Source organism: Macrotis lagotis, chromosome 8 (assembly GCF_037893015.1).
Source record: "Macrotis lagotis isolate mMagLag1 chromosome 8, bilby.v1.9.chrom.fasta, whole genome shotgun sequence".
NCBI classification, from domain to species: Eukaryota; Metazoa; Chordata; class Mammalia; order Peramelemorphia; family Peramelidae; genus Macrotis; species Macrotis lagotis.
The window spans coordinates 103,101,645-103,129,495 of NC_133665.1; the positions used below are offsets into that span (position 1 = coordinate 103,101,645).

At 39.9% G+C, this 27,851-nt stretch overlaps 2 protein-coding genes across 9 annotated transcripts in view; one reads left to right on the forward strand and one right to left on the reverse strand.

Moving 5' to 3' along the window:
• The window catches only part of ZNF662 (zinc finger protein 662), a 30,058-nt gene extending 16,342 nt beyond the window's left edge, over positions 1-13,716 (reverse strand). Inside the window, exons 1-6 of one of the 8 annotated variants that reach the window (XM_074197834.1) lie at positions 13,610-13,712; positions 11,342-11,580; positions 11,182-11,257; positions 6,694-6,820; positions 5,996-6,097; positions 4,676-4,789 (exon numbers count right to left, since the gene is read on the reverse strand). In XM_074197834.1, coding sequence (XP_074053935.1) covers positions 4,676-4,789; positions 5,996-6,097; positions 6,694-6,820; positions 11,182-11,214 — 376 coding nt within the window. In that variant the 5' untranslated portion in view covers positions 11,215-11,257; positions 11,342-11,580; positions 13,610-13,712. Of the gene's footprint in view, positions 1-4,675; positions 4,790-5,995; positions 6,098-6,693; positions 6,864-7,587; positions 11,258-11,341; positions 13,390-13,609 lie in introns of those variants that run through there. The other 7 variants (XM_074197829.1, XM_074197831.1, XM_074197832.1 and 4 more) reach the window with 7 other exon arrangements.
• A 9,067-nt stretch (positions 13,717-22,783) lies between these two features.
• LOC141495929 (7-alpha-hydroxycholest-4-en-3-one 12-alpha-hydroxylase-like) lies at positions 22,784-27,538 on the forward strand. The gene has a single exon (XM_074197838.1). The coding sequence runs from the start codon at positions 22,837-22,839 to the stop codon at positions 24,361-24,363; it is 1,527 nt and encodes a 508-aa protein (XP_074053939.1). The 5' UTR covers positions 22,784-22,836; the 3' UTR covers positions 24,364-27,538.
• The last annotated feature ends 313 nt before the right edge of the window (positions 27,539-27,851 follow it).

Below are 27,851 nucleotides of genomic sequence, written 5' to 3' on the forward strand. Positions count from 1 at the left end.
CAAAGACTATAAGAAAACTTAAAAGATAATCACTGGAAGGGACTTATGAAGACAGGTACACTAATGCATTATTGTTGGAACTTTTCCTACCTTACTTTGTTTCTGAAACATACATACACTGATCAAAGGCCAGCTCAAGTCTTAGCTGTTCCATGAATTGTTCCCTTAAAAAAAAATCACTCTTTTGTAACAACTTAGCACAGTTAAGTAAAATAGATCTACATATGGGCAAAATGTATTTATCAATCTGCTCCTCTAATCCATTATCCCTTTGCTTGGAGGTAGTTAGCTCCTGGAGAGGCTGGAGTAAGTTGGAGTAGGTCTAATACTTTTCTGTACAGGGCTGTAAAGAAGGTATCATCTAGTCATGCTACCCCTCTGCTTAAAACAAAACAAAACAAAACCTTCAGTGGCTCTCTGATGCCTTGAATAAAATTTCAGTCCCTTAGTTTGTCAATTCGCAGTCCAAAATAAGCTGGCACCACTTTATTCCATGTTGCTACCTTCCAGGCAAAATGAATTATATGTAATCGGCAGAGTCTAACCTCTGTTACTTTCTTTGCTGCTGCTGTTCTGTCTGTAACATGTTTCCTCTTCTTTGACTTTTGAATCACAATCTATGCCACTTCTACCTCTCTAATATTTTTCATTTTTTTAATGTTTTGGTAATTGTTTTTCAATTAAGACTGGCTTTCTTTGTGATATGTGCCTTTTATGTGAGGCATTTAAGAACATATCTTACATGAGAGAATTTATAGGCTTTGCCAGACTGCCAAAGGAGTCTAGGACATACAACAAAAGTTAAGAATCCCTGCTGTATATATCATTATCTATGTTTGTGCCTTATCATCTTACTAGAAAGTAAAATCAGTGAGGAAAGGAACATGATTTATCAAAACTGCTATCTATTTGATTCAGAGTAATCTGCATGTGGGCAATTAATAAATGTTTAATGAGTGAACTAAAATTTTGTTCAATTGAGCCAGGTTGGGGGGGCGGAGCCAAGATGGCGAAACAGGAGAGGACCATCTCTTAGGTGCTCTCGAACAAAACTTATAAGCTAAGGACTCTAACTACATTTTCAAGCAACAGAACCCACAGAGGGATGCAGCGAGGCAGTTCTACAACCCAAGGTAACCTGAAAAAGAGGGGAAAGGCTCAGCTCCATGGGGTCACAGGGATGGCCCACCAGAGGGGTGGCCACCAGAGGGAAGGAACTTCAGTCTCCCAGAGGCATCCCCAGGGCACTGGGAGCCCCACGAGGGCAGTTTCCTGACCTACACCCCGGGGAACACCAGGCACAACTTGGGGGATGGGGAAGCTCTGCCAGAGCGAGCACATGAAGCCCAGCCCTCAGGGCACACAGCGAGCAGCATGGCCACCTGAGCTCAGATTCAGGAATAGGAAGCAGAAGCCAGTAATCAGGTGCCCCCAGGGGATGAGCACTGAGCCCAGGGAAGGGAGTGGAGAGGGACTGCCAAGCTCTGTCCTCTGTCCCTGGAACAGGACTCTGGGGTTCTGACCACATTCAGATCCTGACCCCAGTCTAGGCCCCCCATAGAACAACAGGCCCCCCCCCACCTCAGCCCTGTGGCAGAGGGGGGGCACATATGATCATTCACAGACCAGGAGGGAGGACAGAGCCTCACACACTGAGACCCTTGTGGGAGTGTCCCAATAATACTCAAAAGCTCAGGAAGCACCCCAAAACCAGGCACAGGCTGGAGAGATGAGCAAGCAGAGAAAAAAGAGGAACACCATTGAGAAATACTTTGCCTGTGATTCCAAGAAGGATCAAAACACTCAATCTGAAGATGAGGAAGTACAAGCTCCTTCATCTAAAGACTTCAAGAAAAACAGAAATTGGGCTCAGGCTATGCAGAGCTCAAAAAAGACTTTGAAAATCAAGTGAGGGAGATAGAGGAAAAATTGGGAAATGAAATGAGAGATGCAGGAAAAACATGAAAATGAAGTCAGCAGCTTAGTCAAGGAGATCCAAAAAAAATGCTGAAGAAAATTACATGTTGAAAACCAGCTTAGGTCAAATGGATAAAACAGTTCAAAAAGTTATGGAGGAGAAGAATGCTTTAAAAAGCAGAATTGGCCAGATGGAAAAAGAGATAAGAAAGCTCTCTGAGGAAAACAAATCCTTCAGACAAAGAACAGAAACTCAGTGAGATTGATGATTTTACGAGAAATCAGGACTCAATACTTCAAAACCAAAAGAATGAAAAATTAGAAGAAAATGTGAAACATCTCATTGAAAAAACAACTGATATGGAAAACAGATTTAGGAAAGATCATTTAAAAATTATTGGAATACCTGAAAGTCATGACCAGAAAAAGAGCCTTGACATCATTTTCAAAGAATTATTATAGGAAAATTGCCCTGATATCCTAGAAGCAGAGGGCAAAATAGAAATGGAGAGAATCCACTGATCTCCCCAAGAAAGAGATCTTAAAAAACAACCCCCAGGAACATAATAGCCAAGTTCCAGAACTTCCAAGTCAAAGAGAAAATATTACAAGCAGCCAGAAGGACACAATTCAAATATCGTGGAGCTGCAGTCAGGATCACACAGGACTTAGCAGCAACTACATTAAAAGCTCATAGGGCTTGGAATATAATATACTGGAAGGCAAAAGAGCTTAGAATGCAACTGAGAATCAACTACTGAGCAAAACTGAATATCCTCTTCCAGGGAAAAAGATGGACTTTCAATGAACCAGGGGAATTTCAAATGTTCCTGATGGAATGGCCGCAGCTGAACAGAAGGTTTGATCTTCAAATACAGGACTCAGGTGAAACACAGAGAGTGGAGGAGAAGGGAAAAATATGAGGGACTTAATGATGATGAACTACAAGTATTCCTGTATAGAAAAATGATACTGAGATTACTCATATGAACCTTCTCATTTAATAGAGCAGGTAGAAGGACCTTTTATAGATGAAGCACAGGAGAAAGCTGAATTTGAAGATATACTGTGGTGTAAAAATGGAGTAAATAGATAAAAGGGAAATGTAATGGGAGAAAGAAAAAGGAGAGCAGGAATAGGCTAAGATATTTCATATAATAAGATTTTTCTTTATTACAATGAGCTACTGCAATGATATGGAAGGGGGGAAAGGCAAGGGGGAATGAGGGAATCTGCTCTCATCAGAGGTAGCTGGGAGAGAAAACAGCATATATGCTCAATAGGGTATGGGCATCTGGAGTAAGAAGAAGGGGGGGGGACAGGGGGAAGGGGGGGATGTGAGTGATGGAGGAGAGGATGGACCATGGGGGGAGAGTGGTCAGATATAACACATTTTCTTTTTTACTTCTTGCAAGGGGCTGGGAGTGGATGGCCTTTCCGGGACCATAGGGCCAGGTGGATGCTGGGCCTAAGGGGTGGTATGTGGGCTTGGGGCCTCTTGGCTCCAGGGCCGGTGAATCTGTCTGCTGTGTCATTCAGCTACCCTACAGCAGAGACAGAGTGAAAGGAGAGAGAAAATATAATTCATGGTAGTACAGAAGCACGAATGGAGGGAGCTGTGATCAGCGATGGCAACGGTAGAAAAATATGGAAGTAACTTTTGTGATGGACTTATCATAAAGAATGTGATCCACCCGCGACAGAGCTGGTGGTGTTGGAACACAGACTGAAGCTCATTTTTTATTATTATTATTTTTTTGGGGGGTTGCAGGGCATATGGGGCTGGGTGGCCTGCCTGGGGCCGCACAGCTGGGTGATTGTTGGGTGTCTGAGGCCAGATTTGGACCTGGGTGCTCCTGACTCAAGGGTCAATGATCTGTTTGCCACCCGGCCACCCCTACTATTACTATTATTATTACTATTTTATTTTGGGGTTTGGTTTTTTTTTGGTTTTTAAAGGGCAATGGGGTGACTTGCATGCGGTCACACAGCTGGGTGATTGTTGGGTGTCTGGGGCCAGATTTGGGCTCAGGTGCTCCTGGCTCCAGGGCCAGTGCTCCATCCACTGTACCACCTGACCATACCTACAATTATTATTATTATTATTATTATTATTATTTATTTTAATTTTAATTTTTTTCTCTCCCCTTTACTTTATTGCTCATGCAGGTCTACATTTTTTGGGGGGAGGGGGTATTATGTTTATTCTTAAAGAATATTTTAGTAATGTATAAAAAATTGTACAAAATAAGAATAAATAATTTTTTAAAAATAAAAAATTAAAAAAATTTTATTCAATTAATTCAATAGGGAATCAGTAATTACAAGTTGATTTACCGATGAGTGGACAAAGAGTGGAGATATGACAATAAAGCAGATGAAAGGTATAAGAAAATAAACACAAGAAAATAAATTACAAAAAGTAGTGGATTGTAAAGACTAACTTCTATAGTGAATGATCATAACACAAGTAACTAATTAAGAAAAGGTTGGGAAGGAAAGTGAATTTATTTCTTTTACTTTTATAGGGGTAATCAGCTTATTTAGATAACAATGTTTAACTCTGACAAGGGTAGAAATTTAATGTCATAGATGGACTTTTTTCAATTGAGTTTCAACGGAGTTAGATCCTTTCTACCTAATAATTCACAGTACAGAATAATTACCTGTGAAATGTTTCTATTTTATGTGAATTTCTTAGCATTTTATAAATAATATGGTGTTTAACAGGGAGGAAAATTAGGTCCCTCTTACTTACTGGAACATATTCCTTTTTGGTCCTCTTCATCCAGATTGTTCTGCAAATCCAGAGCCCATGGCTCTTCCCTTTGGTCCAGAAAGGAGATCTTAGCAATTTTTGAAAGTGGAAATCCTGTGTGAGGCAAAGAGAAAATCATTTAAGTTAAAGGAAATGTAAGAATTGAACACATTAGGAAAAGGATGGGAGTAGGAGCTAAGATATAAATAAGGGGATAAATGAGTGAAAGACAGAGACATGAACCTAAAAGCATCCTACATAAGCTAGGAATATTGGGGCAGAACTCTACTTCAGATTTTAAAAAATTAAGAAGGGTCTAAAGATATAAGTAAACTCAATTTGATTATAAAATCTGGAAGGAAGTAATTTTCATAATATATCTATTCCTTAGTGTCCTTTTCCGTAAAAGATCTGGTTCATGAATGACTTCTAAAGTAATTATTTGTACAAAAAACTAACCTGATTATGTAGAAAAGTAACAAATCAAAAGAACATGGAATATATCACACGATCAAATGGCTCCACAAGAAAACTGTGATGAAAGGGCTTCACAGAAGTATGAACAAAAACAAATGAGAACAAAAAACATTGTCCCATCCCTGTCACAAAAAAGCAAGATGATCAGATTGTATTGTAAGAGCTTTATGTTTTATAATTCTTAAAAAAGGTACAAGCAGTGTTGTTAGCTTTTAATCTCTGGTTATTGAGTATGTATACTTAAGCTAATAAATGAAGGCATAACTAATAAAGAGACCTGCTACTTGCCTCTGTCTTGGAATTACATCTGTTGTCTCAGTTCATATCCTAGGTATAAAGAGTTATTCACATATTGGGTCAGAAACACAAAAAGCATGGTGCTGGGATCCCCTCAAAATGCTCCCCTTTGCCAGCTCTATGTTATGAAAGAAAACTGGAGCAATAGATGTAATAAATTAGATCAAAAGTCCCTAACCTTTTCTGTGTTATGGATCCCTGTGAGAGTTTGATAAATATCAGAGACCCTTTCTCAGAAAAAAAAAATGTTCTTAAATTCATAAAATATATGGAATTATAAAGAAAACCAATTACAATGAAATGCAGCTATCAAAATGTTTTATAACAAAATAAGTTCACAAATCCCAGCTTTCAAGAACCCTTGAACCAGATGAATGGAATATGTACTGAAGGAGATGGGAAACAATGAATATTGAAGCAATGAGGAACAGGGAGATTGGGGAGCTATTCGTAGCAGGATAAGACAATACATATTTTGGAAAACAAAGTGACTTGAGTTGCTCACTGAGCTGAATGTGTGTATACAGCCCCCCTCCACACACACACCTTTTAGGTTCTCTCCATCTGCTACAATCTTTGGATCCAGGGACCATGGTTCTTCCCCTTGCTCCAGCTTAGTGATCACTGCTGGTTTGGGAAACGGAAATGCTGCTCAAGGGAACAGAATGGGACAGAATGGTGAGTGGAATTATACAGAACTGACCCTGAATTCTAAATCAGTCTGTGCATACAAGGAAGAGAAAGAAATTGGACATGAAAACTATGAAGAAGGCATAGATGCCTAGAAAGGTAAACTTGGGAAACTAGGTAAAGCTCAGACTACCAGGAAGACTAAGCAGAGTCAGGAAGTCCTAGGTTTCTAACAAGAGAAAAAACAATTCTGCTCCTTCTCAGAGAAAGATGGAAAAATCCCAACAGGGAGAACATGTACAAGATCTTAAGACAGACTTCCATCTATAAGAGTAGGGCCAGAGTTTCATTTAGAGAACGAGGATGATGCAGTTGAGGATTCAGCATGGAGTGTCTACTTCTCTCTGCAAACAGAACAAAGCCCCCCCAAAGGAATAGGGAACAAAGTCTTACTTTAGGGCCAAAGGAACCCCAGAACTCTCTCCAGATGTAAATCCCTGAGAAGGGGCCATGGTAATCTCAACAACTTAAGTCATCACCTCATTAGTAAAGACTCCAAAGCATCTAAGAAGGAAATCAGGAAACTATAAAAGGATTCTAAGGCAGAAGCCTACCCAAGGAGACGATGTTTCCATAATTTTCCAGCATCACGTCCTTGTACAGGGCCCTCTGAGCAGGGGCCAGATCTGCCCACTCCTTCTGGGTAAAGTACACAGCCACATCCTCGAACATCACCGATTCCTGAAACAACAGATTCCTGCTGCCCCAGGGACAATCCCAGTTTCTGTGAGGTGCAAAATTTGTAGCATAAAGGACCAGAAAATGGGAATTGTTGGCATATCCCACTAATCACATGTGAGAAGTAGGTATTACATAGGGAAGGAATATAAAGCAAAAGTATAACTACTGAAATAGAAGAATGACTTGATAAGCACTCTAGTCCTTTTATCTAGATATTTGTTCTTTTTAAAAAATGTTTTTATTGTTCTCTTTTGTTTTTACATCATCCTTATTTCTCAATGTATCTCCCCCATAGAGCCATCTCTTATGACAAAGATGAAAAAGGGGGGAAAATGTTTTTTAAAAAGTTAATCAAATTATTACCTGCAGTTTTCTACATTCAAAGCCCCTATACACTCCCAAGTTTGATCATTATTTTTATAGTATTCATTTTTGAGTATTTTATTGCTCTTCTATCCATTTTACTTTGTGATAGTCATTGTATATATTGGTTCACAATTGTATAGTGTTTAAAGGTAGAGAAAACACTTTATTTTCTTGGGTCCAGTAACTTTAATTTGCATCAATTCATTTAATTCTTCTTATGCTTCTCAGCATTCATCATATCTTTCACATCTTTATAACAAAGTAATAATCCATTATGTTCATTTACCACCATTTGTTTAGTCATTCTCTATTTGTTAGACTTGTACTTTATTTCTGGTTCTTTTCTACCACAGAAAGCACTGCAATGAATATTTTGGTGCATATGGGACCTCTATTTTTACCTTGACCTGCTTTGGGTAGGTAGCAGTGGAATTTATGGAAGGTTTGGTTATTTTAGTCATTTTCTTAGCTTAATTCCAATTTCTTTCTGTAACAGATGAAATTGAATTAATTGATCCAATATTTTTTGTTCAAAATACTAATTTCATTGAATTTACATAACCAGGACTCCAGGGTTAGTTACTTCAGGGTTGTCCTACTATGAGCCTAGAAAACCCAGTCTTTAGAACTAAAATAAAGCCAAGCTTGACAATCCAACCAAGGATGGTTCTACTCTTCACTTTGTCCATCCTGTTGACTGAATTTATGAAATGGGTTTGGCTATCTGATACAAATTCATGCATTTAAGCTTCAGTGGAGTTCTTCTCATATAACCATACGTCCATCAACACTCCCATTCCTACCCTACCTCCATCTTCCATTAACTATCTTGCATAATCCCTATTTTTAAACTTTTTGCTAATTCTAAGCCCTCAATTCTAAAAAGGATCACTAATTCTCCAAATGCAAACTCAGTTTACCCAGCTCCTGGGCAGTAGAAGAATCCATGATTCAGCAGGTGAGGCATACTGAACTTTCAGTCTACTAAACTTCTGTATCTTTTTCACAGGAACTGTTATTTAACCATGCCTCCCCCATTCTATTCTTGGAAAGGTGATTTTTAGCTTCAACATTCTGGTCATACCTATTTGGGCCTATCTTCCTATCAACCGAACCCTAGTTTGGACACAATATGAGGGGAAAAAAAGTTATCATAGAAAGGCTCTTGGACTTGTAATAAAGAGACCCAGTTTTGAATTCTGGTTCCAACACTTGCGTGCTGTCACATGGATGAACCTAATGGAAACTGGAAAGTTTCTTTCCTTGGTTTTTTTTCCCCCATAGTCCCCCTATCTGTACAACTGGGAAATGATCTGTATATCACTTATTTCAATGGGTCATAGTAAAGAAACTTTGTAAGCTTTAAAGCATGAAAAATTCTCCTTTTGTCTCAATTAGCCCTCAAAAACTATTATTTCCAGCACCCAGTAAATGCCTTTCACAAAGCATTCTTTTTATTGATCTCAATATGGGCTTGTTGAATGAGTGATTCCTTTCACCTTAGCAGATTACTTGGCCTTACTTTACAAGGAGAAAGACTGAAGTCACCTGGTAGGAGTTCCTTCATAAACACCAATATTCACCATAATGTAGCATTTCCTTTCCTTTCTATCCAAAGCCTCCCTGTATATAACACAGAGAAGAAACAGGTTTAATTTTCCTCTTCTCCTGGATCTTTCTTCCTACAACTATGTACAACCTCCTGCTCTGGCAGTTTGTAATAGAATGCCCCTACCCAAACAAGTTCACAGCCCATGCTTGCTGTAATTCAACCAAAAGGTTCAAAGAGGTTGGAACCTCTCCAGGATCCCACAGGTAAAGGGCAGAGCAGCCCACACCCTCTGATTCCAAATCCTCTTTCCCCTGTACCACAGTGCTATGTGAATTGTAGACCTAACAGAAAACTAATCTGTCAGAGAAAGGTTTCCATTTATCCCTCAGATCTATCTGGATTTCCTTATACCCAGTTCATTCATATATTCATTTGAGAAGAATTTCTTCAATTCAAATTAGAAAATTAAGGTTGATACCAAGTAATAGTAATAACAGCCACAACTCACATTTATCAGCACTTGATAATGTTCTTAGAACTTCCCTAATGAGAACCCTGAAAGGTTGGACATAAAAGTTTTATTATCCTTATTATATAGCTAAGGAAATTAAGTTTTTGAGAGGCTAAGGGATTTATTCCTAAGTCACCCCTAGGAAATGGCAGTTGGAAATCAAACCCAGGTTTGAGGGCTCTACATCCAGTGATTTATTACACCTTATTATAATGATCAGTAGACAAGACACATGGTGTAAATAAATTTAAAAGAACCAAGGCTCATCTCTTAAAAGATATAGCAACATTTATATATTGAAACAAAAATTACACTCTTCAGGACAAGTTGTCTGAGAAACTCTACTATTATCCTAAAGATGTTACCACTGATCAAGTGCCTTATGACATAATTTTGGAACTATCTTAACGGCTCATTAGGAAACCATTTAAGAAAACCACTCTCATCACTTTATAGCCACATTTTATTTATTTATTTAAAATACACATACACATAAGAAAAGCCAACCAAAACAAAAATGAATCACTCAGTTCGATCACCCATCTTATCAACCAAGCTTTGCTCTAAGAAAGAAGCAATCTGATATAGGGGCAACCATTCTGTTCTGACAGTCATGGAGCCTCATTCTGCTATTAACCAGTTGGGTGTCCCAGACAAATCTTCCCCTTTCTGGGTCTCATTAATCATTATTATTAAATAACTGACTTGGATTTTTTCTGTAGGCTCTTCCAGATCTAACATTCTAAGTTTCCCAAAAATGTGTTTTGGCTCTTTATAAAAATCAAATCAGTCTTCAAAGGGCAATAATAAACTAGACCTTCTTTCTCAGAGCTAACCATTATCTCTAGCTTGTCAATCTTCCACTTAGAATGCTGACAAACAAATAAATATAATATTCAAGATGTAGTCTGTCCAGGATAGAGCATAGAAAAACTACAACCTCCCAAGTCCATAGATGTTATAATTCTATTAATGAGGTTGTAGTAGGTTAGATAGTTTAGTTGCATTAGATTGGGGGAACACAGAGAGTAGGTGAGAAAAAAGCTGCAACACATTGTTAACTCAGATTAAGCTTTAGTTTAAGCAAAATTTTCCAAGTTATTTTCCCATATACAATAATTGCCAGTTATGTCTCATATCCTATATTTATATAATTAAAAAAAGTTAAATTCATAACATGACATTTATTCCTATATTTCAGTCTGTTGCTCATAGCCCACTGTTCATAAGATTTATAACTAGAACTAGAGACATCAGCACTCCCTTAGCAAATAAAGAGGAAATTGAGGCCCAGAGAGGGGAAGAAACTGGCCCCACGACACAATTAGTAAACACAAGAACCAGGATTTGAAAATAGATCCTCTGACTCCAAAACCAATACTCTTTTCTTTTTTGCAAGGCAATGGGGTTAAGTGGCTTGCCCAAGGTCACACACCTAGGTAATTAAGTATCTGAGGCCAAATTTGAACTCTGGTCCTCCTGACTCCAGGGCTGGTGCTCTATCCACTACACCACCTAGCCACCCCCAAAACCAACACTTTCTTGTTTATCAGGATTTTGTATGATCCACCATATTAGCTATGCTTCTCAGATATGGATCAACTATTAATTTTGGAACTGTGCCATCTATGCCTCCGGCCAAGTCACTGCTAAGATAGAGAGGCTTTGCCTCTACTTCTGCTTCTGAGAGGAAGAAAATAGTGGTACTATTCACTACTCTAGTTGGTTCTATAATAACACACCCACTTGTTTTTTGGATTCAATTCTACTTTAAGCTAGAGTCCCTAATGATCACATAGCTGGTCGATGCATACGTGGTCACTGGGCAGATCCGGTTTCAGGCACAGGATTCAATAGATTGGTCCCCTGGCTTCTGATTAGTTTATCTCCATCTTTGTAGGTTAGGAAAGGGCAGAATGAATCACAGCTCACCTGGGGCATGGTGGTCAGGAGCATAGATGCCATGACTCCTGTGCTCCCCTTTTTTTAGGGTTAAGAACCTCAAGAGCTGAAAAAGGAAAGAGCAAGGGATGACATAAGATACATCCTTGGGGTCTATCTGTATTCCCCACCCCAATTATACATTACACACAGTAGATTGCTGTTGGTGTTGGTCAGTCTTTCTGAAATAGGACCAATGACATCAGAAGTGTGATGTCTTGACTTGCAAGCAAATGAATTGGATTTGATGAGTCAGGGCTGTGCAAAGTCATCATTCACTCCTGAGCAATTGTAGTGCAGTGGCAAAACACAGGTCAGGACAAATGGTGAGGGTTTGATGCAGTGGGAGACCTTGGCCTTTTGTAGGTGTCAATTTGTCAGACACAATACCTGTTTGGTAATTAATGGCTAGGTAAGAATGGAGGCAAAATATAGTCTATTTTGCCCCCACAAAAGAATCAATTGAGCAGACTCTTAGGGTTTCTGGCCAGAATAGATAAGCTCTAGACTCTCAGAATCATCAAAACATAAAGAGCAAGTGAGGGCTAGGCCAGGACCAACAACTGGCCAATCAGTGAAAGCCAGAGTGATTTGGGTTTAAAGGATAATCAAGTAACTCCCTTTGAAACCCAATGGGCTTTGATTGAAAATAAGATAGCTCATCTGCAATGGAGAATACTATTTGTATCCAGAGAAAGAATTTTGGACTTTGAACAAAGACCAAAGACTATTACTGTCAAATTAGAAAAAAAAAGTTATCTTATGTAATTTTACTATCTCATACTTTACTTTTCTTCCTTAAGGATATGGTTTCTCTGTCATCACATTCAACTGAGATCAATGTATACCATGGAACCAATGTAAAGACTAACAGAATGACTTTCGTGGGAGGTGGGGGAGAGAAGCAAGAATGGGGGAAAAATTGTAAAACTCAAAATAAATAAAATCTTTCTCTTAAAAAAAAAGGGCAGCTAGGTGGTGTGGTAGATAGAACACCCCACCTGGAGTCAGGAGGACCTGAGTTCAAATCCGACCTCAGACACTTAATAATTACTGAGCTGTGTGGCCTTGGGCAAGCCACTTAACCCCATGTGCCTTGCAAAAAAAAAAACCTAAAAGGAAATTAAATTCTGAGTAATTATAATGTCCAATCTTGGGGAAGCAGATAACAAAATATTTCCACTTTTCCTTGGTAAAGAAGTAAGAGAGCTCATGTGCAAAATGTTAAATACACTTTCAGACATGATCACAGTAGCAGTTAACTTTGCTTAACTGTTTTTCTTGTTTACAAGTTCAGTAAAGGTGAAGAAGGCTATATCTAAAAATAACTGTGATAAAAAATAAAATATGTCAAAAAATTTTTAGGTTTTTTTTTGCATGGCAATGGGGTTAAAGTGATTTGCCCAAGGTCACACAGCTAGGAAATTATTAACCCCAATGCCTTCCAAAAAAAAAGATAAAATAAATTAAAAAATAAAATAAGATCGATCATTCAAAGACTGAATGCAATTAAGCAGTACAGAAACAATTATCAAAGCCCCCACCCAATAGCTTTGACAGAGGGATGAGAGAGAATTGAGGTAAACACAAGGCAAAACAAACTGATTTCCTACCAAAAGAATAGTTAAAACAGCCCAGGGTCAGTCCACAAACATCAAGGACTTCCAAAGCCTGAAAGGAAGAGATTCTACAGGAGCAAGAGGGGGAAATGTCCAGTGGTTTGAGGGTGGCTTGCGTCTTCCAGACTCAGAGGCTGGTTCTCTATTGACTAAGCCTTTATACTAAATTACCACATTAAAAAAAAACACACACCAATTTGTGAGAAATTTTTTATTTTTCTAAATAGTAAGCATGATGTTCAGACTCAGAAAAATACGATCACCAGAACAAACGGTAGGAAGGAGATTTAAAACGACAAACAGACACTGGGAGGTGTGACTGTCCCAGTGAAATGGGGATTCGCCTCTAAAGGCTGCTTGGAGCTGGAGATGAGATGTTTGCAAAGGGCCTGACTCTTTAGAAATTTATTTTGAATTTTTTGGGGCCATTCCTGACTTTTTTTAAAGGTTTTTTTGCAAGGCGCCGCACCGCTAGGTAAGGATGAAGAGTCTGAGGCCGCGTTTGAACTCGGGGCGCCACCGGCCGCCCCCATCACTGACTCTTAATTGCGGGTCCCTTCCTGTCTTTCGCCAGCCGGACTGCGCCCACCCGGGGTCCCGCTGCCCGGGTGGGCGCCTCCCCTCCCCGCGGACGTCATCGGCCCCTCCAGAAGCGCGGACCCCGCCATCCCGCCCAGGCTGTCCCAGGCGGAGGGGCCCCGGCCCCGCGGAGGCGCTCCCCTCCCCCTCCCCACGCTGCCAGCCAATGCCCTTCCGCGGACCGGCGGGGCGTCCCGCCCTCCAGCCCCCGCCCCACTCACCGAGACCGAGTCCGGGGGGGAGTCCCGGGGAGGCCGCGGCCCCCGCCGAAGGGTGGAAGCCCGGCAATTAGGAGAACAATGGCGGCGCTGGAAGCGCGCGCGTCATCCGGCGCCTTCCGGCGCTCCGCCGGGGCCCCCATCTCTAGGACGCGGGGAGGTCGCCTCCTCTCGCTGGTTTCTTTGTTCCGGAGCCCGCCCGGGGACGGCCGCGAGGGGCGGGGTCAGCCGCCCCATTGGGCGGAGCGGCGGAGGCTCACCCAATGAGCAGGCCATCCCGAAGAGAGGCTGCCCAATCACGCGTGCGACTCCGCCCCCGCCACGAGGGGGATTTGTTTACACCGCCACGCTCCCTCGTCTTAAAGGGGAAGAGACCCAGGTGGGCTGGGCCGCGTCTCCTCGCCAGCCGTCACCCCAGGGTCGCAGCCCTAGTGGCCCGGAGCGGAGTAAAAGACTCAGACTTTGTCCCGACCTCTATGTAATAAGCAAACCTGCGCTCTTGGATAATGATAAAGAATCAGTTAAAAAAAGGGAGGTGGGGACTGAGGGTCCCGGCGAATGTATGGTTCTGCCTTGGGGTGCAAAGTGTTCGTGGGGGGGGCGCTAAATGTAGCAATCTGGGGGCCTGGGAGTCGTGGGAATCAGCACATTTCTTTTCTTTTATTAAAGATTTCATTTTGAGTTTTACAAAAGACAATTGGAAACCAGATTACCTAATGTTGTATTATTTCCTTTTTAAAAAATTATATATATTTTATATAATTAAATTTATAGTTATATAAAATATATAAAATTATATATTTTTAATTTTAAAGATTTTATTTCTTTTGAATTTTACAATTTTCCCCCAATCTTACTTCCCTCCCCCACCCCCATAGAAGGCAATTTGCTAGTCTTATTGTTTCCATGGTATATATATTGATGCAAATTGAGTGTGATGAGAGAGAAATCATATCCTTAAGGAAGAAACATAAAGTATAAGAGATAACAAGATCAGACAATAAAATATCAGTTTTTTTTCCCTAAATTTAAGGTAATAGTCCTTGGTCTTTGTTCAAACTCCACAGTTCTTTCTCTGGATACAGATGGTATTTGCAGAGAGCCCCAAATTGTCCCTGATTGTTGCACTGTTGGAATGAGCAGGAATAAGCAAATTTAAGGAAAAGTGGGGAGCCTCTGGTCTGGGGATCAGGAGCAGAAGGTGGAGGGCAGTGATGAGCTTCAGGTAGGGGAGCCATCAACTGTCCCAGAGAGTGATGGTGAGGGCAGTGATTCAAGCACCTGCTCAAGCCTTCATGAACAAGCTATTTGGGTGACACTCTGACCCATGCTTGGGCACCACTGGGGCAAGGCTATGTACCTTCCCAAGAGAATTGTCACATCCCTATGGCAAAGAGCCAAATGAGTATCTGTCAGAAGAAGGGAGACAGTAGGATGTCAGAAACTGAAAACAGCCTTACCCATGAAAATGAGAACAGAATTACATTAGGGAGGTTGCTAATGTCAATCTCTGGCACATGGGAAGCAAGTTTGGGCAGATCCTGATTTTCTTAAACTTTACCAGAAATGGTGGACACAAGAAGGTGTATCTCTCTTCAAGAAAACAAATATTACTTCTAACATTTATCTAAATTCCTGTTCACCAAATATGTTTAACCTGATTGCCCATGTATGTCTTTATCAGTCTTGGGGAAGGCAGATAGGAAGGAAGAAGAAAAAGTTGAAACTCAAAAATCTTATTAAGAATGCATGTTGAAAATTAGATTTATGTGTAATTGGAAAACAATTAACTATTTGCAAAAAACACAAAATTTCTATTCATCTAGCCTTTTAAACCATTATCAAAATAAGACTGTGTTACTAATATGTGTTTCATTATCCAAAGGCAGCTGAGGTTGGATAAATGGGTGGTGAAGGACCCAGGGAAAGAAAGAAATACATCTTATTATTCCTGGGGTCTTTTCCTTACATAATGTGAGCTCAGGGCTCTCATAGGAGAGCTTTTATTGATTCATATTTTTATAACTTTTCCAATGCAGGAAATAATGTGGATCAAGACTGTCCACTTATTAGACACTAAATGGACATAGCAATTTCTGTGAGGGGAAAGGTTGTGAATGAGTTGGAAGCTGGTATTGGTCTGCCAAGACTCATCTCTGGATTTCTCACAATAAGTGCTGCCTTTAATTCTGCTCTTTTGCAGCAAAGAAAGTTGAAGAATATGAAACACTGCTGACTAAATCTATAAATTTCTGTTAAGTAGTCTCAATTGGGCCTTCATTAAAGCCAGGAAATCTCTTTTATACTTTCCTATTCAACTCATTACCTCATCACCACAGCCATTCTTCTTAACTTTTTCATTCCTCCTCAAGCCTCCCGGGATTGCCCACTAACTGAGAATTTTGCCTCATATATTATTGAAAGACAATGAGGCCATGCTTAAGAGCTTGCTCTTCTCCCTTTTCAACTCACATCTTGCAGATGCCATCTTTTTCTTTTCCCCATTTTGATCTGTCTTACGTTTTTCTTGCAAATCCCTCTATGTGCTCAAGTATTTGCATTTGAGAACACAAATAATTGATTCCATTTCATACCATCATCTCCAGCAGATTGCTGCCTCTATCATTCCTACTTTCATTTTCAGTCTCTCCCTGCTTCCTTACTAACAACAAATATGCCACATCCTCAAAGAACCCTCATTTGAGAGCAATTTGGAACTATACCCAAAGGGCTATGAAACTATGCAGAACTTTTGATCCGACAGTGCCACTGCTATCCCAAAGAGATTTTTTTACAAAGAGAAAAAAGCACAATTTGTTCAAAATATTTACAGGGGCAGCTAGGTGGTGAAGTAGATAGAGCACCAGTCCTGAAGTCAGGAGGAGTCTGAGTTCAAATTTGACCTCAGATACTTAATAATTACCTAGCTGTGTGACCTTGGGCAAGTCACTTAACCCCACTGCCTTGCAAAAATCTAAAACATATATGTATTAGTAGCTCTTTTTTGTGGTTGCTAAGAATTGACTGATGATGTGTGTCCTTCTTCTTGGAGAAGACCTTGACATCAAGGAGCTGATACTATAACATGCAAGTGAATTGGATTTAAGTGGTGCTTGGCAAAGTCACCGACCTCCCTTTCTCCTCTGGAGGCATCTGGATTCAGTGTCCAGATATAGATCAGGATGACTGGAGATGACCCTGGATGCAGTGGGAGACTTTGATCTTTTAAAGTTTGATCAAAGTCTTTTTTCCCAGGTTACAGCTTGACTGAGGTAATTCATTAGGAAAGAGAGATGAGAGAAGAGGCCAAGAATCACCTAAGAATTGGAATCAAGGGGGATAACCCTCAAGGGAATGATTATAGTGGGGTATTATGTGTTATAAGAAATAGCAAGTAGAATGATTTCAGAAAAACCTGGAAAGACTTGCATGAACTCATGAAAATGAAGTGAGTAGGAGGAAAATATTGTACATAGTCACAGTAATATTATTCAAAGGTCAATTGTGAATATCCTTGCTATTCTCAGCAATACAGTGCTCTAAGACAATTTCAAGTTATGATGGAAAACTCTATTTGACTCCAGAGAAAGAACAGATGTTTTCTAAATATAGAATGAAACTTGCTTGATGTTCCTTTCTTTTTTTCCTGACTTTTCTTTCTTTGTTTCTTCCTCTCTCTTTCTTTCTTCCTTCCCTTCTTTTTTCTTTCTCTCTTTTGTTATCTTATTGCACAAAATAACTAATATGGAAATATTTTACATGATTTCAATTGTGAAAATTATATTAGATTGCTTACTACCTTAGACAAAGGGGAGGGGAGGGAAAGGAGGATAGAATATGGAACTAAAAACTTTAAAAAAATGAATGATAAAATTGTTTTTACATGTAAGTAGGGAAAAAATAAAAATATTATTTAAAGAGCTGTCACTTGAACCATCCATCCATCTCCACTAATTATCATCCCATATCTCTTTACTATTTTGTGCCAGACTCCTTCAGGTCTTCTACAATAGGTGTCTCCACTCTATTTCCCTTCATTTTCTTCTTAACTCCCTATAGTCTGGCCTCATTATTCAAACAAAATTGCTCTTTCCAAAAGTACCAATGACTTTATAATTGTCAAATCAAATGGTCTTTTTTAAAATCCTTATTCTTCTTGACCTTTCTGAAATCTTTGACATTGTGGGGACCAACTAAGAGTCAGTTAACTGGTCACCTAACTGTTTTTCTAGCCTTACTCTCCTCCACCACACATAATTACTAGACAGACATATTCCGAATTTTTTATTTAACCTAAACTAACATTCAAGTCAGGTAGCATGGACTTTTTAAGACTTCCTAGCGCTTCTCCTAAGGTCAGTGGTGATGGGAGGGAAAAGTAGCCTAAAGATTTCAAGGGTTGGGAGCCTTGCTAATGACCTGTGGAAATATTTCAGCTTTTAGGAAGTCTCTAGAAGCAACTGTGAGCAACTATGATGGGACCATCACCTGGTGGGAAAATTATATTCTGCACTCTCCCATTGGATCATTAATCAGTCCCAACCTGCCTTTCTGTAGACCTAAAGAGTTAGGTAATGAGAGGTGCCACTGTTTCTGGAGCTTGCCAAGTATCAATGTAACCTTACATGTATGTCACAGAGGTCACTGAGGCATCATTTTAGAATGCTTAAAGAGGAAGTGGGGGATAGATTCAAAAGCTACTTGGTTATACTTTAAAAGCTCTAGTTACACTTTAATTTTCTAAAGACCAGGTGAGCAAACTGTGAAGAAGTGAAATGACTAGACTTTTGTCCTTACCAACTGACTATCTATTGAGTCATTTGCTCAGATGTATCACCTTTTCATGTAGTACTATGAAAAAGATTTGTGCTTAGGATGGTGTTATGGCAATAGGGTCTATTCAAATTATCAGGGAACCCAAAGTTTTGCTTTCCTTCTCCTCCCCAAACTGGTTGCATTTTGAGGCAGGTGAAATGGGCTCCCATTCTGAATTACCGGCATCAGCAGGGTTGTCTTAATGAAGAATAGGGTTTCATCTCAGTCTCTGAATTTATAAAGGGTGAGGAGAGCCTGGTAGAAAACAAAGAGAGGGTTATAAATGGCAGGGTTTGGAGGCAGGTTAGATTAGAAGACCTTTGAGTCCCCTTGCTACTTTATATCTGTGATCTTATGAAGGAAACCATGTTATGAATGGCTGGTCTCCATTTATTTGTACAGTAGGAGCCAAAGTCATCTACTCAGTGAAAAGGGAAACAAGAATATAATTAGGGATTGAGGACAGAGGAGATATTTTGGAACAGAGAAGGAGCAGTCAGTTCCTTCGTGGATCCTAGAACATGTGGTGATGGAGGCCAGTAACAACTGCATGTAAAATGTTTTGCTTTAACCATGTCTAGAAGCAGGAAAGAATGAATTGAAATGACTAGGGGGTGGCAGGGAATGCAAAATTGTGGAGTATAATTTTCTTTAAGGGAAAAGGAGAAGGAAAGTTGGTGAAGAATAGAATATTCTTCTCTTTCTATTCTGGGCTAATTCCATATCCTGCTGTCTCATTTCCTGCCTAATTTTCAACTTTGGGACTCCCCAGTGGTTCTGATGTTATTATACATTACTCTTCTCACACTCTAACTGGTCTGCTCTCTGTTTCCTCACACAACCCTCCCATCTCCTTCTAGTCAATTAATAAATACAAAATACAATAGATACAAAGAGAGGTAAAACACCATCCTTCTCTCAAGGAGCTCACAATTAAATGAAGAAGACAGGTAAGCAAATATGTATAACTTGGGAGGCTGAAAAAAATGACGGTGCTTTGGACCCAAATAGAGACATTTGAAAAAAGAGGGTTTTTGAGGAAAAAATGAGTTCTGTTTGGGATGTGTTAAGTTTGAGATGTCTAAAGGTCATTCAGTCTGAGATATCTATCAGACAACAGGCAGCTGACAGAGTAGATAAAGTGCAGATCTTGGCAGGGAAAGGAGTTATCTCCTAATCAGACTCAAGGGAAAGAAGAAAGATTGGAACATTTCAGGAGTTTTTGAAATGAAGAGAAGAGAGAGTTCATAACAAGTGACCTCAATTCTCTTGAGTAAATTCAACCTCAATTGGGGTCATACATCCACAGTATTAAGCCTTTGCTGGAGAAGAATTGGACTACCTCCAGAAGCAGCCCATTTCACTTGTGGATAGGTCTAAATTGTAGGTATAATGGGCACAAACAGATGAGCCCTTCCTCCTCTGAAGGTCCTTGAGCTACTTCTGGTGGGTCATATGTATTCTAGTTTAGCACTGAAGGTATTTTGTCCTTTGGTTTCTCCCATGCCAATGGCAAGGGTTTTCAAAGTAGAAATCAGTTTCTGCTTCTTCTACCAGCTCTCCTGAATGGGTTGCTTGGAACACCTTCTCTCTGGGAATTAGCAGTTGCCCCTTCTCTTGCCCCCAAGAGAAATATCGGCTGCTCACGTTTGGCCACTAGGATAGGTGGTCATACAGAAGAATATAAGTCCTACATTAAGACCCTGACTACCTCTTCTCCTTTGCATTTCTGTACCTGAGCATAGATGACCAAAAAGCAATCCTAAGGATGGATGTTTTCAATATTGAATTCAATATGAATTCAAAACTTCAGAAGCTCCTGGATGCTAAGAGGATGAGGAGCACAGCTCCTGACCTGGCTTAACCAGAACAGCTGGGCTTTGAGGAAGCTGTTTGGACAAAAGCTAAGTGCTTCACATTTTAATCTTCTAGTATCCAGCTCCTGGGAGGATATTATAATACTAGTTAAGTTACTGCTTTTTTAAAGTCTTTATTAATATGTACTTAACATATTTTGAGCTTTCTTTTTATATAGAGAAAATTCATAAATGTCCCATACCTGATCTATACTGTATCTGGAGTATCTTTTTCTCCTCCCTCTTAAGGAGACTCCAGATTTAAAACTAAACTTTAAGTGATTTTCCCTGGACCTCTGGGTTGAGGTATAAGCAACCAGAGAGTAAGAGGGAAAAAAAAGGCTTCACTAGTTCCCCAGGTTGAATCTTGGTCCACATGATCCAGAGAAAGAGTGCAAATGCCTTTGCTTCCTTTGCTTCTCTAAGCTCAACAACAATTTTGTGTTATTATTTAGATATGAAGCCTAAATCCTTTCTGCAGCTTCTGCCTTAGAACTCCTAGCTCTGCTGAGATGGTTATCAGTGATCTCTTTCATTTTATTTAAGTTGTGACCTGGCTCTATGAGATGATCCTGTTTATGGGAATGATAATAATGAAACATCTCATTTCTCTGTGCTTTGTTGATTTTCAGACACCAAGAGCAGCAAATTGTGGAAGTCGACTATATGGTAATAAAGTTTAGTAAGGAACTCGATTGAGTTAGTAGCCCAGTTCCTGGTTTCTTTTTTTTCTTTTTTAAGTTTTTGTAAGGCAAATGGGGTTAAGTGACTTGCCCAAGGCCACACAGCTAGGTAATTATTAAGTGTCTGAGACTGGATTTGAACCCAGGTACTCCTGACTCCAGGGCCGATGCTTTATCCACTGCACCACCTAGCTGCCTCTAGTTCCTGGTTTCTAAGAGACAACCTCACCCCTTGTTTTTCTTAAAAGAAAAAAAACTTGGAAATGAATGAGACCAAGAAAGCATTTTGAAGATGAATTAGGGAGTGAAACCGAGAAGGGGAAGGAGTACAGTCCCAGTTTCAAGTCCAAAATCTACATTGAGCTCAAGCCTTAGGCACCCTGATTTTTCACATCTTTCATGCCAGGCTGACTGGCTATAACACCCTGTGCTTCAAGGTCACTAAGGCTTGAATTCTTGGTCCTGTGAGAAATTGCCTCTGACTCTTCAAACTGAGAATAAAGAACACAGAACAAAGCCAAAACCAGGTCCATTTCTCTGAGCCGGGGGAAGAAGGGTCCTTCCTTTCTCTCTGGCTCAATTCATGGTGGGCACAGCAGGGCAGAGTTGCTGAAAAGAGTAGAGCCAAGAAGAGAGTCAATGGTTCAGTCTCACTAATTTTATAAATGCAATCAAAGGGATCAATCCTCCTTCATTCCTCTCCCCCCTCTTCACCCCCCCAAGTGATAGGGAATGCAGTGAACTCTGTGTTCCAAGATTTCTTTATGTTCCTGTCTGAAAAAGCCCAGTTGTCATCCCCAATTGGATTTTCTTCCCTTTCCTTCCTTGATCATAGAGAGACTTCCTGTTGGTCCTTCAGGGTAGATGGGGTAAAGCTGCTATGGTCAGAGTGAGGTTCCCTGTCCACAGTGTGGACAAGAGCAGTTGACATTGGAAGTTGACTGTTGGGTTGTCAGTTGCTACAATGCATGCATTCTATCTTGTCTCTGCCTTGATACCATGTCTGCTTCTGTTGTCTATGCTTGGACCTGTGACCACCTTCTTCCTTTTCACAGCTCTTTAAAAACCCTTCAAGGGGTTAGCTGGCCCAGCAGATAGAAGAACAGCCCTAAAGTTTGGAGGACCTGAGTCCAGATCTGGCCTCGGACACTTACTAGCTATGTGACCCTGGGCAAGATATTTATCCCTGTTTGTCTCAGTTCCTTCACCTTTAAAATGAGCTGGAGAAGTAAATGACAAACCACTCCAGTATCTCTGTCAAGAAAATCCCAAACAGGGTCCCAAAGAGTCATTCAAGCCTAAAGCTACCAAGCAATAACAACACATGCTACTTATTTGCAGACCTTTTAGGTTCTCCTAACTGGTTTCCCCCACATCATGTCTATGAAAATAAAAAAAAATTTCACCAGAAATTTTCAGTTTCCTTCCACCTCTGTTCTTCTCTATTTTGTGTCCTAATTTTCTTCCCTTCTCTAATAGGATATGTTGGGAGGATGTTAAGATGCTTTCTGAACAATAATTGATTTCTGTGCATGTATGACTCAATCTATCTCTACTTGTTGTTTCCCAAAGCTTTTTGACAGGATCCAAAAGGTAAACTACAATTTAAATACAATTTTGGCTTCCCTTCCCCAATATCTCCTGACCGTGTTTGGCTGTTCCTTTGTCTATGCTTAGGTTTCTGAAAACAGTAAGCTCAGCACAACAGCTGCTTTCTGGCCTAAATCTGTGTAATAATTAACTTTTTGTACACAGTTAGGGACAGGACAAGGTACAGCAGTAAGGGTCTCTCCTATGCTTATAAAAAGTCTCATCATCAGAGTACTTTCATTCTTCCCTGAGTGACCTGGGGCCATAGATCCCTTGTGGTGTGGTGATGGCATTCTGGGCTTCCTTGTTTATAGTCCTGGTGACCATTGTTCTGGTAGGGCTACACAGACTAGGGGCCTTTCGCCAGAGAAGAGCCAGAGAGCCCCCTCTGGACAAAGGCACTATCCCCTGGCTGGGCCATGCCGTAAACTTCTGTAAGGAACCCTCCAATTTCCTGAAGACAATGCAAAAACGTCATGGGGACGTCTTCACTATTCAACTTGCCGGCCAATACATCACCTATGTCACAGACCCCTTCTCTATGGATGCCATTTTGAAGGAGAGCAAAAGTAAACTGGACTTTTCTGATTTTGCAGCTAAGATGGTGTTCAAAATTTTTGATTACCAGGCAACAAATTTTCACAGAAAAATGATGGACAATAACAGCTCAAAGTACTTGATGGGTCCTGGATTAGTTGGTATGACCCAGGCCATGATGGATAGCCTGAATATTGTGATGCGAGAAGTTGATGCTGAAATGAGACCACGATCCCAGGAGTGGAAGCAGGAAGGGTTATTTCAATATTGCTACAATATTGTCTTTAGAGCTGGTTATCTGGCCTTGTTTGGGAACATACCCACTAATGGCAAGGTAGATTATGCTCAGGACATCCAGCAATCCAAGAAAATATTTGAGCAATTCAGGAAATTTGACATTCTCTTTCCCAAGCTATTTTACTTTATACTCCTGCCTAAAGAGAAACAAGAAATGAAGAGGCTTAAACATTTCTTTTGGGACATTCTCTCTATCAGGCATATCCTGGAGCAGGATAATGTGAGTGGATGGATCCGTTCCATACAGCAGCACCTGGCTGAAAACGGTGTGTCTGAGATAGGGCAGAGCAAGTATAATTTGGTACTGCTCTGGGCTTCCCAGGGCAACACTGGTGTTGTAGCCTTCTGGACCCTCTTCTTCCTCCTGAAGGATCCCAAGGCTCTAAAGGTTGTGAGGGAGGAGATAGAAAGTGTCCTCAAGAAAATGGGCCAGGAGGTGAAACCAGGTGGGTTTCTTATTAATATTGACTATCGCATGCTTCAGCAGACCCCAGTGCTGGACAGTGTCATGGAGGAGACCTTACGCTTGGTGGTTGCCCCTGTCCTCTCCAGGGTTGTCATGCAGGACTTGATCTTGAAAATGGATGATGGCAGGGAGTATGCCCTCCGCAAGGGAGATACAGTTTCCATGTACCCTTACCTTTCCCTCCACATGGATCCAGAAATTTATCCAGACCCTACTACCTTCAAATATGACCGTTTCTTGAATGCTAATGGCAGCAGAAAGGTAGCTTTCTACAAGGAAGGGAGAAGGATCAAGTCACACATGTTGCCATGGGGTGCTGGCCCCTCCAAGTGTCCTGGGAGATTCTTTGCCCTCAATGAAATGAAGATGTTTGTGTTCTTGATGCTCTTACATTATGACATAGAGTTAGTTGATCAAGAGGTGAAGATCCCTCCGATAAATGTGAAGCGGTTCGGAATTGGTGCCATGCAGCCAATATATGATGTACAGTTTAGATACAGAAAATATTTCTAGTTTGATGGTGAAAACTTTTGCACAAACTCAAGGATACAGTGGGGTGCAGTCACTATTCCCCACTTTGTAGGCATCCACACATTCCCCAGAATCTCCTCCCCTATTTAATGGATCTTGTCTTTACCACCCTTCTCAACTATTCTCAATGCCTTTCCCAATCAACACATTCAATTGTTTTTCTCAAGCATCTTTTGCTTCTCTATAACCTTTAATAATTTTGATTATCTCTTCTTTCTCAAGACTCTTCTCCCTAGACTTTCTCTCTGCCTCTTCCTTAGTCTCCTTAACAGATTCTTCATCTGCTGATGGACAGAAGTTGTAGAGAGATTGGTTTAACTTGAATACGTTGGGGGAAAGACTTCCAAACAATTGGGGCTGACCCATGGTGTAATGGGCTACACTGAGCACAATGGGAGTAAGTTATTAGAGCAGTTACAGTGAAAGTCAACATTAAAAAAAATGGAACAACTCCTTTTTAGGGATATTGTGTAGGAGATTCCTGCTTGAGTACCAGTCAGAATAGATGGGCTCCAAGATCTCAGATTTTAGAAATTTATGGCCATCTGTAGGACATCTTGGTTTCTGTGACCCTGTTCCTTCCTTCTCTGTCTCCTTTACAGATTCATTATCTTTCTCTTGCTCCTCTATTCTTGAACCTCCTCTAGTTTTTCTTTTCACTCTCTCCTTTGGTAATCTCTTCCACTCCTAGACTAATTACAACATCTATTCAAATCATTCTAAATCTACATTCCAGATCAAGCTATTGGTTAACTTCCCAGTCCAAGATATGTGTCTACTTCTACTAACTGTATCTTGATGCCCCAACTATTTACATATCCTAGACTGAAATCTTCTTTGTTTGTCCTTTCCCGACTTCTGCCTCTGTCTGTTGTTTGGCAATACCATCTTTCCTGACTGTAAATGTTGGAGGCATTTTTGATTCCAACCTCCTTCTCTCTTGTCCTCATGGCCAGTCAGTAGTAAGTTCTTCCTTTTCTTTTTTTAAAATTTTATTTATTTAAGGCAATGTTACATTTAATTTAAAATGTTAAATTTAAGGCAAAGGTTAAGTGACTTTCCCAAGATCATACAGCTAGGCTATTAAGTGTCTGAGGTCAGATTTGAACTCAGGTCCTCCTGACTCCAGGGCTAGCACTCTTATTATACCACCTAGCTGCCCCAAGTTCTTTCTTTTCAATCGTTCTCACCTCTGTCCAATGCTTTCCATAGCTACTCTCATTGATCTGGATGTGTGGGACATCACTTCTCATCTGGACTGTTGCAATACTTTCTTGCCTAGCCTCATTGTTCCACCAAACCCCATCAATATAGATTAGCAGATTCATCTTCCTGCAGTAATGCTGTGACACCATCACTACACAATTCAAGAATGTCCTGCATCTCCTATGGCCTATAGCTATAGAAAAGGTCTAAGCTCCTTAACTCAGCAAACTGGCCAAAAGTTAGATCCACACCCTTTCTTACCCTCCTTTTTCTCCCATAAGTTCCCTATACATACTATCTTTTCCCTTTAAAGGACCATTCATATGTTCTCAAATATGCTCTGACTTATAGTATATTCAGAGCTTTTGTTTATATTTGGTGTAGCGAAAAGAACATTGGACTTGTAATCAAAAGAACAAGGTTCAAATCCCAGCTTTGCTTTTTGTAATTGGATGTTTGAAGTCATTTCACCTCTGTAAGACTCATCTTCCTCTTCCATAAAATGAGAATGTCTGCCTAGGAGATCTCCAATCCCTTCCAGCTCTAAACTCCATGATATTCTTCCCTGAATACTCTCTTCCATATTTCTATCTATTAAAATTTAACTCATCTTTAGGTTCATGTATAAAGTTTATATCCCACCATTGACTGCTATTCCCCTAAGGGTGCTACCAAATTGTATCAAAGAGCAAGGATGGGTCAGTATTTTCCCAGCACTGTTTGGACAGAGGTTGCCTTGACTGATGACTATTGGGGTTTTTTTTGTTTTTTTTTTTGGTTGGCTTGACTGCTATATTCCTAGGGAATGATATTAGCATAACTCACATTATCCTTTGAGACCATTCAACTAAGTTGGGAAATTCATGTCTCTGATAAAGACTTCATCTCTCCAATAAATCAGAGAGTTGAATCCAATTTATAAGAATACAACTCATTCCTTAATTAATAAATAGTCAAGCATATGAACTGGCAATTTTCAAATGGAATATCAAATCTATCTATAGTCATATAAAAAAATGCCCCAAATAACTATTGTTTAGAGAAATGCAAATTAAAACAGCTCTGAGATACCATCTCATATCTATCAGATTTGTTAATATGACAGAAAAGGAAAATGACATATGTTGCAGAGAATGTGAGAAAATGGGACATTAATGTGCAGTTGGAGTGAGTTGATCCAGCCATTTTTGGAAAACAATATGAAACTTTGCTCAAAGGACTATCAAACTATGATTTGTTTGAACAATACCACTACTAGAACTGTATCCAAAAGAGATTCAAAAAAAGTGGAAATGTGCCATTTTACAAAAATATTTATAGTTCCTCTTTTTGTTGAAACAAAGAATTGGAAATTGAGGGGATGCCCATTGATGGGGGGGCAACTGAACATGTTGTGTGGTATATTATAGTAATAAAATACTACTGTGTTGTAAGAAATACTAAGCAGGCTGATTTCAGAACAACATGGAAAGGCTTACATGAACTGTGAAATGAAGTGACCAAAACTAAACCAATTGTACATAATAACAACAATATTGTAAACTGTGAAGGACTTAGCTGTTCTCTGCAATAAAATGTTACCACAATTCCAAAGGACTCAAGATGAAAAATGCCATTTGCCTCCACAGAAATACAGAATACAGGCTAAATCATGCTATTTTTCTTTTTTTCTTTCTTTCTTCTGCCTTCCTCCTTATTCTCTCTTTCCCTCCTTCCTTTCCTTCCTTTCCCTTTTTTCCTTTCTTCTTTCTTTAGTTGTTCAAGTCTTCTTCCACAAAATGACTAATATGGAATTGTTTTAAGTAACTGTATATGTATAATATATATATATACATATATATATCAGTTTGCTTACTGTCTCAGGGAAAGGGGAGGGGAGGGAAGAAGGGATCGAATTTGGAACTCAAATTTTTAACAAAAACCAATGACTGTTAAAAATTGTTTTTATGTTAGTGTAGAAAAAAATAAAATATTTTTAAAAATCCTCATCTGAGTCATCCATCCCCAATTATCATCCCCTATCTTTCTGCTAGTTTGTGCCAAACTCCTTCAGAAGGCTGTCTACAATAGGTGCCTCCACGAAGTTTCCTTTCATTTTCTTCTTAACTTCCTAAAGTCTAGCTTCTGGCCTCATTATTGAAACAAAACTGCTCTTTCTGAAATTGCAAATGTCACATCTAATTACCTTTTTTCATTCTTCATTCTCCTTGACCTCTCTCAGGTCTTTGACACTGTTGATCACCTTCTGAGAGGTTCTGCTTACA